Source organism: Bufo bufo, chromosome 4, assembly GCF_905171765.1.
Source record: "Bufo bufo chromosome 4, aBufBuf1.1, whole genome shotgun sequence".
Lineage (NCBI taxonomy): Eukaryota > Metazoa > Chordata > Amphibia > Anura > Bufonidae > Bufo > Bufo bufo.
Window position 1 is genome coordinate 25,309,835 of NC_053392.1, and position 12,735 is coordinate 25,322,569.

General features: G+C 42.9%; 1 protein-coding gene across 1 annotated transcript; it reads right to left on the reverse strand.

Annotated features, from left to right (window-relative positions):
- Nucleotides 1-4,607: 4,607 nt before the first annotated feature.
- Nucleotides 4,608-12,370, reverse strand: LOC120998914 (vomeronasal type-2 receptor 26-like). The gene is made up of 3 exons (XM_040429793.1): nucleotides 12,347-12,370; nucleotides 11,627-11,750; nucleotides 4,608-5,527 (listed from the first exon to the last, which is right to left on the reverse strand). The coding sequence occupies exons 1-3, from the start codon at nucleotides 12,368-12,370 to the stop codon at nucleotides 4,608-4,610; spliced, it is 1,068 nt and encodes a 355-aa protein (XP_040285727.1).
- Nucleotides 12,371-12,735: the final 365 nt, after the last annotated feature.

Below are 12,735 nucleotides of genomic sequence, written 5' to 3' on the forward strand. Positions count from 1 at the left end.
TGCCTATGGGATAGAAAAAGTGAGTGCACCCCTACGCGGAGGAGACTTTCATCAGAAACTTCTCCTCCGTGAAGCATATTGGATTTTTAGGTTAAACACGAGGGTTCCTGCGGGCCTGAACCTGAAGAAGGAATCAATGTACATATACCAATGACTGCAATATATGTTATGGATCCAGCATTGAGACCTTCATGTCATGTCCCAGTGTAGTTAAATATAATGTGGTGAAAAACCAAATGTGGATTGTTATTACCTGTGATTTATGTAACATGTAGCCGTTCACACTGTGCGTTTTCTGGTCCTGACCAGGCACTAATCTGTGCACGTCAAGCCCTTAATGTGTTATGTAGAGGAACAAGAGTGGCAGGGGTTAATAGGGCGTAGGATGAAACCCCAGTGTGAAGGAAACATGAAATCCAATATGCAAATGGTTAACAGGTGTTACCATGGTGGATTAACCAATGAAGGACCCCCCCCCCCTGCAGGGAGGTGGGACAAGTGTAACATGTAAACCATGCTTTCCACCATGATACCATGTTACGATTAAGGACGTATTGTCTGAAACGCGTAAACGAGCTCTGCATATGAAGTGACGGTATCTGCTGTTGAATATTATGAATTAAAGGAGAAGTTTTTAAGAGGACGAAAATTGCTTTCTGGAGCCGTTTTTCTGCTATTTTCTACTTTGAGGTAGGATAAAGCTGTGAGCCGCCCCCACAACAGACCACGTGACACAGAAGCCGCCCCCACAACAGACCACGTGACACAGAAGCTACCAGGAGCAAAATAATGTTACCAACAAAATAAAGTGGCACATTCCATACACATAAAGACAGAAAACTCACTGAAAAAGTGGCCTAAACGGGTGAAAATGTAAAGGTGTATTTTCTGTCTTACTACCCACGTACCTTAATCCAGTCTGACTATCTACTCTGATTTCTAGTTGCCATTCCTGACCTTAGCCTGTTTCTCGGATTGCCCTCCTGCGGCCTGTCCTGACCTTGGCTTTGTCTCTCCTATACCCTTGTATACTGCTTGCCCTAACCTTGGCCTATCTCCAGACTACACATATTATCTCATCCTTCGCTGCGTTTCACTGGTGTCTCTTACCTGCCTGCATCAAAGTTTGTCCCTGTAGGGGTTAAAGGGTGAATACCAGAGTATTGACTGGATAATGCCCTTAGTGTTACCCCTAAGCCAAACCGGTCTGTTGGTATAGTAGGTTCACACCCACTGCCCATAAACAGTGTATGTGCCATAGAAAGGGCACACAGTCATGTACAAAACAAGACCATTTTAAATATTTTAACAAAAGACAGCCGGCCAGAAGTGCAAATATTATGTAGCAGAATAAAATTTGGTATTTACACACAAATGGCCATAAGTACCAATGCCATAGAGAAGAATACAATGTGGGTGAAGGGGCAGAAGAATGAATTAAGAAGAAGAATGAATTTCAAAATTAGACAAATTTTACAGACAGCTGTCAAGAAGTAATACTGCCATAGAGACGAATACATTTTGGGAGGAATCACGGAACCGTGCAACCTTTTTGAAAACTAAACATTTTTTACAGAAAGGTTTCCAGAAATATACAGCAGAATTAGATTTGGTGAAGACATGGAACTGGGCAATATTTAAAAAATGAGACAATCTTTACCTGCAGCTATTAATAATTAATTACATTTGGTGGAAGATGCCATTTGCCTCACTGAATACTCTGTACGACAGTACAATGGAGGCTGGACAAGACAATACAATGCCTCCCCAGAAGACCATGGGGGTGAGGAAACGGGGTATGTGCCAGAGAAAGGGCAGAATTATTTAGAAAAGGAGACAAATGTAAAGGGTTTCTGTCATACACATTTCACTGATATAACTACTAGTGTTGATCGAGCACCTTAGTGCTCGGGGCTCGGGGCGAACACATCGTGATATTCAGGTGCTCAACCGAGAACCTGAGTATAATGGAAGACAATGGGAGAACCCGAGCATTAAACCAGGTACCCCCTGCTCTGAAGAGGGGAGGGTGCCTGGTTCATAAGAAAATGTCAGAAATTGTTGGTAACACCACCGAAATGGTTCTGTAACAGCATGGGGCGGATGTATGGATGCATCTGGGACTCGCTGGTCGCTGCTGGGAACTATGTTGTCCAAATAGTACGCCACTTTTACATAATGACAATAATACGCACAAAAACAAGGGGGGAAAAAAAGATTTTAGAGGAAAAATTGATAGAAAACATTCTTTCCTGAATATAAAGTGCAAGTACAAGGAAGAGGCACTCCGATACACCCTTAGTTACACATAAAGGAGGGCATCCTACACACTCTTTAAAAATTATGATTGATGGCCTGCTGGTGACCCTCAAAAACATTAGGAGTAAGGGCCTGCTGATCTGACCATCTAAAACCTTAGGGGCGAGGGCCTGCTGCCGCTTTGGTGACTCTAGTTAACCTGGGGCCGATGGCACGTCCCCGTGACGGCGACGATCAATTCGGATGTCAGGCCTATCAACTTTCGATGTAATTGTCTGCTCAAAACCATTGTAAACTACGGGTAACGGGGAATCAGTGTTTAATTCCGGACAGGGAGCCTGAGAAACGGCTACCACATCCAAGGAAGGCAAGCGGGTGGGGGGCAAATCACACACTCCCGACTCGTGGAGGTAGTGGAGATAAATAACAATACAGGACTCTTAAGATGCACTGTTTTTGGAATGAGTAATAAAAAATGTTAGCTGTCATATTGTTTAGATACATATAGATGTCATATACCTTAGATACATATAGCATTCATAGTGCTTAGATACATATAGGTGTCATATAGCTTAGATACATATAGCATTCATAGTGCTTAGATACATATAGGTGTCATATAGCTTAGATACATATAGGTTCTCATATAGCTTAGATACATATAGGTATCATAGAGCTTAGATACATATAGCAGTCATATACATTAGATACATATAGCAGTCGTATAGCTTAGATACATATAGGTGTCATATAGCTTAGATACATATAGGTGTCATAGAGCTTAGATACATATAGGTGTTATATAATTTAGATACATATAGCAGCCATATTGCTTAGATACATATATCATTGAAAGAGCTTAGATACATATAGCAGTCATATAGATTAGATACATATAGCCGATATATAACTTAGATACATATAGGTGTCATAGAGCTTAGATACATATAGCTGTCATATAGCTTAGATACATATAGCAGTCATAAAGCTTAGATACATATAGGTGTCATATAGCATAGATACATATAGGTGTCATATAGCTTAGATACATATATCAGTCATAGAGCTTAGATACATATAGCAGTCATATATGACCCCTATATGCATCTAAGCTCTATGACACCTATATGTATCTAAACTATATGATGGCTATATGTATCTAAACTCTATGACACCTATATGTATCTAAGCTATATAACACTTATATGTATCTTAGCTCTGTGACAACTATATGTATCTAAGCTATATGACACCTATATGTATCTAAGCTCTATGACACCTATATGTATCTAAGCTATATGACTGCTATATATATCTAAGCTCTATGACACCTATATGTATCTAAGCTATATGACTGCTATATATATCTAAGCTCTATGACACCTATATGTATCTAAGCTCTATGACACCTATATGTATCTAAGCTATATGACACCTATATGTATCTAAGCTATGTGACACCTATATGTATCTAAGCTATATGACAGCTATATGTATCTAAGCTCTATGACACTTATATGTATCTAAGCTATATGACTGCTATATGTATCTAAGCTCTATTACACCTATATGTATCTAAGCTATATGACACCTATATGTATCTAAGCTATATCACAGCAATATCTATATTATGGACAATGATTTCCTCTGTGATGTCCCTGGGGGTGGTTTTGAGCTACCAGCTGGGGCTAGTAAAGATCTCCAGACGCAGGGCAACGGGCACACTGGTGGACCGGAGGGAGGGAGCTTTGGAATCCATGGAATCTTTCTTCACGGCTGCCGGCACTGATAAGGATCGCGCATGAGCGATCCCTCACAGGAGCCGCGCAGCCAGATACAGAGAGACAGGGGCGGGCACCAAAGGCTCTGACGTTTCGTTTACAGAGCCGGGCCCCTACCTCAAGCAGAGAGAAGCCTGTAAACGAGACGTCACCGCCGGAGCCTGGAGAGTGACGTCAGGGGTCACGTGACCCGCATCGGGCGTGTGAAATACAGCAGAATAAATAATGAATGTACCTTAGAAATGTGTTTTTAATAATGTTTTAAGCCACCTTAACATATATTGATTTAACTCGGATAACCCCTTTAATAAAAAAACAGATTGAGGAAGATCCAGACCGATACGAGAGTAGATATATAACTAAATAATACAAATTTAGAGTAATAAATACAGATGCAGCCGAGCTAAACTTGATGGTTAACGCATTAAGTAAATAATAGGAAGAGAAAGGTAACTAACTTTTCAATGGATTTCAATGGCTTTTGTCACGAGAAAACCAAGATAAGACTGTGCCATGTGTTATCAGAGTCAAGTTTGGCTCGGCTACAACTGTACATTGAAACACAAATCAAAATTCTCCTGTACAATGTCTTCTTATGACCCTTATATTGGACTTTGTGTTGAGTTCTGGTCTCAGTAGGATAATGTAACATTTGGGAATAAAGATACAGCCCAGAAGTCCAGCACTGGAACATGAGATGGCAAAAACTTCCACAGCCACCATGTCCTTCCCCTTGGTGCTGAGGTAGGCCGGGATGAAGGAGATCCACACACTGCAGAACACCAGCATGCTGAAGGTGATGTACTGAGCCTCATTGAAGGTGTCTGGAAGTCTTCTGGCCAAGAAAGCTACAATAAAGCTCATCATTGCCAGAAATCCAATGTAGCCGATGGACAAGTAGAAAGCAATGGCAGATCCCTCAATACATTGTAAGATTATCTTTCCAACCTCTAGTCCAGTGTTATAATCTGGGAATGGTGGAGAATAAAACAACCAGAGGACACAGATCAAAACTTCTCCAGATGAACCTATAACAAGTAAGGATGTGGAGAGGTGTCTCTTCATCCACTGCCTCAGTGTCCTGCCTGGTTTAATGGCTTGAAAAGCCAAGACTACAGTCACTGTTTTAGCTAAGACTGAAGAAACTGCAAGGCTAAAAATGATTCCAAAAGCCACTTGTCTGAGGAGACATGATATATCTGAGGGACGTCCAATAAATAAGAGAGGACATAAAAATGAGAAGATGAGTGAGAGGAGAAGTATGAAACTGAGATTCTGGTTATTGGCTTTCACAATTGGAGAATCTTTATTTTTTATAAATATCCCCAGCACAACTATAGTCACAAGGCAAAATGTAAGATTTATAATAATTAGAGATGACCCCAGTGTGTCTCCATAAGACAGGAATTCAATCGGTCTTGGAACGCAGGAATCTCTTCTTCCATTTGACCAGTGATCGTTAGGACACACTAAGCATGTTCCCATATCTGCAATCAAGAAATGATTATATTTTACCATTGTAAATTTGGCGGAAATGTCAATTTATACTAGTAGTCATGAAATCACTGGCCTGCGGGAAACAGCAAGAAGGCCGCGGTGCTACATCCAGCGCCACTGCCTTCTCAAACAGCTGATCGGAAGAATTCCCGGGTGTCGGACCCCCACCGATCAGATGCTGATGATCTCTGCAAAGGATACATGACCAGTAATAAAAAGCTACAGAACCCCTTTAATGACCCACATTTTGTGTCCCTTGAGGATGTAGCCAGGTTTTCTCATTTTGCCTCTTTGCATTGGGGCTCCCAGATTCTTTGAACCTTTTCCCTTATAAAGCTTCATGAGGTTTTGTTTTTTAATAGGATTAGATGAACTTTCTCATGGTGCTGAGCTGGATTAAATATTCTTTCATTACATGTATTTTTATTTTTAATCTCAAAAGGAAATTTTAATTGTGATACTTATTTTATGACTATAATGAAATATACAAGTGTTCTGATAATATGTAATCGGTTGTTGGGATATTTGGAGAGGACATCTGGACACTGCACTGCGGCCCTTCAATAGCTATACATAATTTTTACTAAACCTAATTATATGATAATTCCCCTGTTACACGGGCGGCTCAAGCTCACTGCTGCTGCTTTACATCCTAATCTTCACCAACCAATGACTAGCAACCAGTAGATATTTAAGGCATCTTCCCTGGTAGTGGTGCCTACCTCTGCCTGTTTCTTGATTGTTTCTCTGTTGCCTAACCTGACCTGTGCAGGATTTTTCATATTGATCCAGTGCCGCTTGCCGTGACCTTGGTTATGGTTCTCAGATTTGCATGTATTCCTCCTGTCCTGACCTTGGCCTGTCACTGACTATGAGTTTGATTGATCTCTCGGTGCCCTGAACCAGTGTCTCTGACTCCCAAAAGTCAGCTGCCCAACCACATTGGGATTAATCCAGAAGGTAGCGGCCTGGTGGTTCCCTGCAGTGAAGTCTAAATCCCTGTTTGGGGATAAGTGTAAATACCTGCGGACTGGCTGGATAACACCCTTAGATCTATCCCAAAGTCAAAACGGTTGGTTGGTACAGTGTTTCCACACCAACTGCCATAACTTTCCCTTGATTCCAATTTCTTTGTATTTCATGGGCAATTTTTATACTGACATGTTATGGTGTTAGAACAACTGGCCCATTTACTCACATTTATCTTAGGATACATATACATTCATCAGCAGTTGCTTCATTAGGTTGGTGATAAACATCTACTGTCAACAATAGCATATCTATTCATTGTCATCATGGTAAAATGTGTGCAAATCCTCAGGCATCCATGTGTCTGATTCATTTTGATAAAGGTAATGTTTTCGACAATGGTGCAGGACAATGTTGCCTATTTGGGTGTAATAACGGCACCTGCTGAGCTGAAACCTCTCTCTGAAATCACAGTGAAGTATTGACAAGACAATTCAGCAATAGCAAAGTGGGCAACTTCTAGTCACTGTTTCAATTTTCCTCCCGAGAAGTCCATGGAGTCAGGAAATAGTGTTGTACTGATATCCTTTGCCCACCGCTGCCTCACTCCTTCCTGTAGGCCCAGACACTGCACTACTCACAGTGGCCCCACTCCTCTTCCTTCCACAGCTCTGGTTCCACCCACCATGGTCTTCTGCGAGCCAATCCTACTTTAAAGAGTTTCTACCACCACATTTTGACCTAATTTGCTGTCAGACACTAGCGATCTGCTAGTGTCTGCTGTACCTAACCATACAATTGTAATTCCTTTCTCTGCAGCGGTTACCCTAAAAAACGTAGGTGCTATGGGGGCGTCTTTTCAGCACCTAGAGGCTCCGTCCACTCACCATTTCTGCCTCCCAGCGCGCTCCAGCCCGCCCCTCTCCTCTAGATTGACAGCATACATGTGCCTGCGCCGTGTGCTTCTGTATTCGGCGCAGGCACAGTGACTGTCTCCCTGCGCCGGCATCTTCACTGCTCCGGCGCCGATTACTGGCGCAGGGAGCAGTCCAATAGTCACTGCGCCGAATACAGAAGCACACGGCGCAGGCGCGAGTAGGCTGTCAATCTAGAGGAGAGGGGCGGGCTGGAGCGCGCTGGGAGGCAGAAATGGTGAGTGGACGGAGCCTCTAGGTGCTGAAAAGACGCCCCCATAGCACCTAGAGGCTCATTTGCATACCAATAAAACTACGTTTTTTAGGGTAACCGCTGCAGAGAAAGGAATTACAATAGCAGGGTTAGGTACAGCAGACACTAGCAGATCCCTAGTGTCTGACAGCTAATTAGGTCAAAATTTGGAAAATGTGGTGGTAGAAACTCTTTAAAGGCTTCCAGGCCTGCTCGATAGTGCACATGCATGCTTACTCTCAGCCTCTTGAAAGGTCAGCATGCACACGTCCAAATCCTTTCCCACCCTGTCCCTAGGTATTTAAGTTGCCCTCCCCTCTGAAAGGGAGCTTGAGTTTTAGGTTTTCTAGTCTATAGTAAAACGCAAAAGTGTATTTTCTGTCTGACTACCCATTTACCTTACTCCAGCCTGACTACCGACTCTGACTTCTAGTTGCCTTCCCTGACCTAAACCTGTTTCTTGGATTACCCTACTGCCACCTGTCCTGATCTCAGCCTTGTCTCACGGATATCCTTGTATGCTGCCTGCTCTAACCTCGGCCCATCTCCTGACTCCACATATTACCTGATCCTTCAGTGCTTTTCACTGGTGTGTCCGACCCTGTTGGTCAGCCACCAAATGCACTAGAACTATCTTAATTGGTAGTGGTTTGGTGGCACCTCCTCAGCAAAGTCCGGATCCAGGGGTTAAAGAGTGAAGACCACAGGACTAACAGGATCATGCCCTTAGGCTGAGTTCACCTGGGCGAGTATTCCATGCGGGTGCAATGCGGGAGGTGAACGCATTGCACCCGCACTGAATCTGGACCCATTCATTTCTATGGGGCTGTGCACATGAGCTGTGATTTTCACGCATCACTTATACGTTGAGTGAAAATCGCAGCTTGCTCTATATTGTGCGTTTTCCACGCAACGCAGGCCCCATAGAAGTAAATGGGGCTGCCTGAAAATCGCAAGCATCCGCAAGCAAGTGGATGGAGACCCGATCATTATTATTTTCCCTTATAACATGGTTATAAGGGAAAATAATAGCATTCTGAATACAGACTGCATAGTACAAAAGCGCTGGAGGGGTTAAAATAAATAAATAATTTAACTCACCTTAATCCAATTGCTCGCACAGCCGGCATCTCTTCTGTCTTGTTCTTAGCTGTGTGCAGGAAAAGGACCTGTGGTGACGTCACTCCGGTCTTCACATGATCCATCACCATGGTAAAAGATCATGTGACGGACCATGTGATGACCGGAGTGACATCACCACAGGTCCTTTTCCTGCACACAGCTAAGATGAAGACAGAAGAGATGCCGGGCTGTGCGAGCAATTGGATTAAGGTGAGTTAAATTATAATTTTTTTTATTTAACCCCTCCAGCGCTATTTTACTATGCATTCTGTATTTAGAATGCTATTATTTTCCCTTATAACATGGTTATAAGGGAAAATAATAGCATTCTGAATACAGAATGCATAGTAAAATAGCGCTGGAGGGGTTAAAAAATAAATAAAAATAATTTAACTCACCTTAATCCAATTGCTCGCGCAGCCGTCATCTCTTCTGTCTTCATCTTAGCTGTGTGCAGGAAAAGGACCTGTGGTGACGTCACTCCGGTCATCACATGGTCCGTCACATGATCTTTTACCATGGTGATGGATCATGTGAAGACCGGAGTGACGTCACCACAGGTCCTTTTCCTGCACACAGCTAAGATGAAGACAGAAGAGATGCTGGGCTGCGCGAGCAATTGGTTTAAAGTGAGTTTTTTGTTTTTTTTTATTTAACCCCTCCAGAGCTATTTTACTATGCATTCTGTATTCAGAATGCTACTATTTTCCCTTATAACCATGTTATAAGGGAAAATAATACAGTCTACAGAACACCGATCCCAAGCCCGAACTTCTGTGAAGAAGTTCGGGTTTGGGTACCAAATATGCTGATTTTTCTCACGCGCGTGCAAAACGCATTACAATGTTTTGCACTCACGCGGAAAAATCACGCATGTTCCCTCAACGCACCCGCACCTTTTCCCGCAACACCCGTGTGAACTCAGCCTTAGTGTTACTCCTAACCAAACCGGTTCATTGGTAAAATGGATCCACACCGACTGCATGTTAACAGAGTATGTTCTGGAGGAAGGGCACACACAGTCATGTAGACAACGAGACCATTTTAAACAATTTTAATGTACATAAAACTGTACAGATGGCTAGAAGTTACCATACACCAGTGCAGTGATAGTCTCTGACTCACTAGCTGTGCTCCTGGTTCCTTGCTTCTGTGCTTATTGGATTGCCCGTTCCTCTGACTCTTCTGACCACTCTCTGTATCTGGTTTGGTACTCCATAGCTTGTCTGGTTCTGACCCATCTATGTACGACTCTGGTATTTTGTTTGTCTGTCTTGGTTGTTAGTGCATCTCTGCACTTAAATAGCGTAGGGACTGTCGACCCGTTGCGGTCTAGCTATATAGGGCTTCTACTGCAAGTAGGTAGGGACAGCGGGCTGGGTTCTAGACTAAGGACTTACTGTCCATGTTTGTCCCCACCTGATAACTGAGTCTGTCATGTAAATGTCACTAATATAGCTACCAGCAATGGCCATCAGAACATTGCAAAAGCATTATAACCATATCTTTATGTCATCTGGATGTGTTTTCATGTCCAGGAAAAGCACTTTTATTCCTATGAAAAACTGCTTCCAAGTTCCCATTGGGCAGGCTTTCCTTTTGAAAGTGCCTAAGTCCGCCACATTTCCCCGCTGTCTGCTATTCCCCTAACTTCCCAAGGCTGCCTCCCCCGACATCACAGTGATGCAGGGAAGAAGCCTTGGGTGGGTGGGGAGAAGGCCTTTCTAGAAACACACTGATATTGATGCACTGAAATGTGCTGAACAGGAGCAAAATTGCAACTAGTTTGTAAAAAATAAAAAAGTGCAACTGCACAGAATATCCAGCAAAACGTGTGCTGCTGGGGGTACTGTGCATAGGACTATAAAACACTAACTATTGATGGTGAGGTTTTATGAATAAAGATAAAAAGGCTAGCTACTCATGCACAGTATAAACATATCTTTTTGGAGGCTCTGCAAGATTTCTGTGATTGCAGTGCATTACATGAACAGCTCTAGATGCCCTCACTGTAAGGTAATCACACAGAACAATGCCCCTATGTTCTCCTTCTCTACTGATAAAACCCTGACATTTCTACCTATTAGTTCAATCTACCAAACCAAGAATGTCCCTATACTATCCCTGCAATACCCTAAGATGGCTGGCTTGAGTTTGTAATTGGGGTCTGCCGAGTCAGACAGACTCATGTGACACAAGTTCACAATGGCATCTGTGCTTCAGACATACCACAGAGCCCGATGGGACAATATCTATCCAGCCACGTGATAGTCTGTCTGCAAAGCCCGCCAGCCAGGGTTTCTCCCAGAGTCATGTGATCTGTCTTCCCCATCTTCCCCGCTCTATTTCTCTTGCATTTTAACAGTAAAATTTCAATCGCTGTTTTGGCAATTCCTAAAAAGCAAATTGCCTAATCTACGGATTTGTTTGGCAGAAGAATTTTTGTGAAGTTTATATCGATCAATTCCATCTTCACTACTTTTATCCCTTTTACAAAAAACCTTCTATGGAGAATGATAAAAATATGGATTCCTCTATATGATATTCATATTAAACACTTGGGGGAATGGAAACGAGCAAAATGGCCCCTTCCAAAATATGACTGATCTACCCGACATACAGATGTAGCCAATGTTATCTTGACTGGCTTAACGTGTGAATGCAACAAAATGATATTACAGTGATCATGTTACAGTGACCCTCCTGGCATGCCTGGAGCCAGGATAATGTTGGCTACATCTGAACACATGAGCTCTAAATGAATGTTGTCTGATCGGTGCTAATGCCCATCTTGTAGATTTGTACTTTCATATGAAATTGTCCCTACTCACCAGTCTGGTTGGAGATTTCGCCTTCTGCACAGGGGGCACAGTAGTAGCAGCATTTATGTTTTCCTTCCAGTAGGACTTTCCGGTATCCATGGAGGCAACTCTCACTACAGGTGGAGCGCGGTGTCTGAAAAAGTCATATACACATGTACATATACGTATTTAATGCTTGCCTTTTGAGACATATAATCTTCAGATATTGGGACCTGTAGAGGAATCCATACTCATCCAGTCCCCGCTACTCAATTATGGCCCTCTGACATCCAAGCTGTCTACACTGCACTTCTGGTCCCAGCCAATTACTGGTCTCAACAGTGATATGTCCCAAAGTGGCAGATCACTGCTGGGTGATGTACTGCTTGGAGATATGTCACCTTTGAGGCCACTCAGTGGAAGCAGAGGATAAAGTGACACTGCCCATGCAGGAAGTTGACATATAGAGACCAGAAGTCCAATGAAGAGCCCTGGAGCAAGGGAGTCAGAACCGAGCAATGGGGACTAGATAAGTATAGATTTGTAAGCAGGTCCCAATTTCTGTGAGTTACATAAATACACAACTGACAATACTAGCTAATTCCCCAGGCCGATGTTAAAAGCTGAGAACGTTGCCAATTTCTTCCAGTCAGGAACATATCGAAGCCCCTTATGTCCCACGTCACGGTGTCTCAGCAAGCATGTCTTGGTGTCTGAACAAGGTCTGAACAGTGCTAAAAACCAACTCACAGCCTGACTCTTAGATGCCTCCATGGTGGTATCACCAATGCACTGTGCTGTGAGTTGGTTTTTAGCACCGTTCAGACCTTGTTCACACACCACAAGTAGTTTAGTGGTAGGACCCCATGCTTGCTGAGACACTGTGATGTGGGGCATAAGGGGCTTCAATATGTTCCTGACTGGAAGATATTGGCAAAGTTCTCAGCTTTTAACATCGGCTTGAGGAATTAGCTAGTAATGTCAGTTGAGTATCATTTTGGTGCATTTTTTACAGTGATTTTTGTATTTATATATTTTTTCATTTGCACAATGTATCATTTTGTGTAAGATTGTGGTGTATGTGGTCTGCCCCGGCATCCTCCATTGTACGCATTTTTTGCTGGGGATTGTCGTTATCT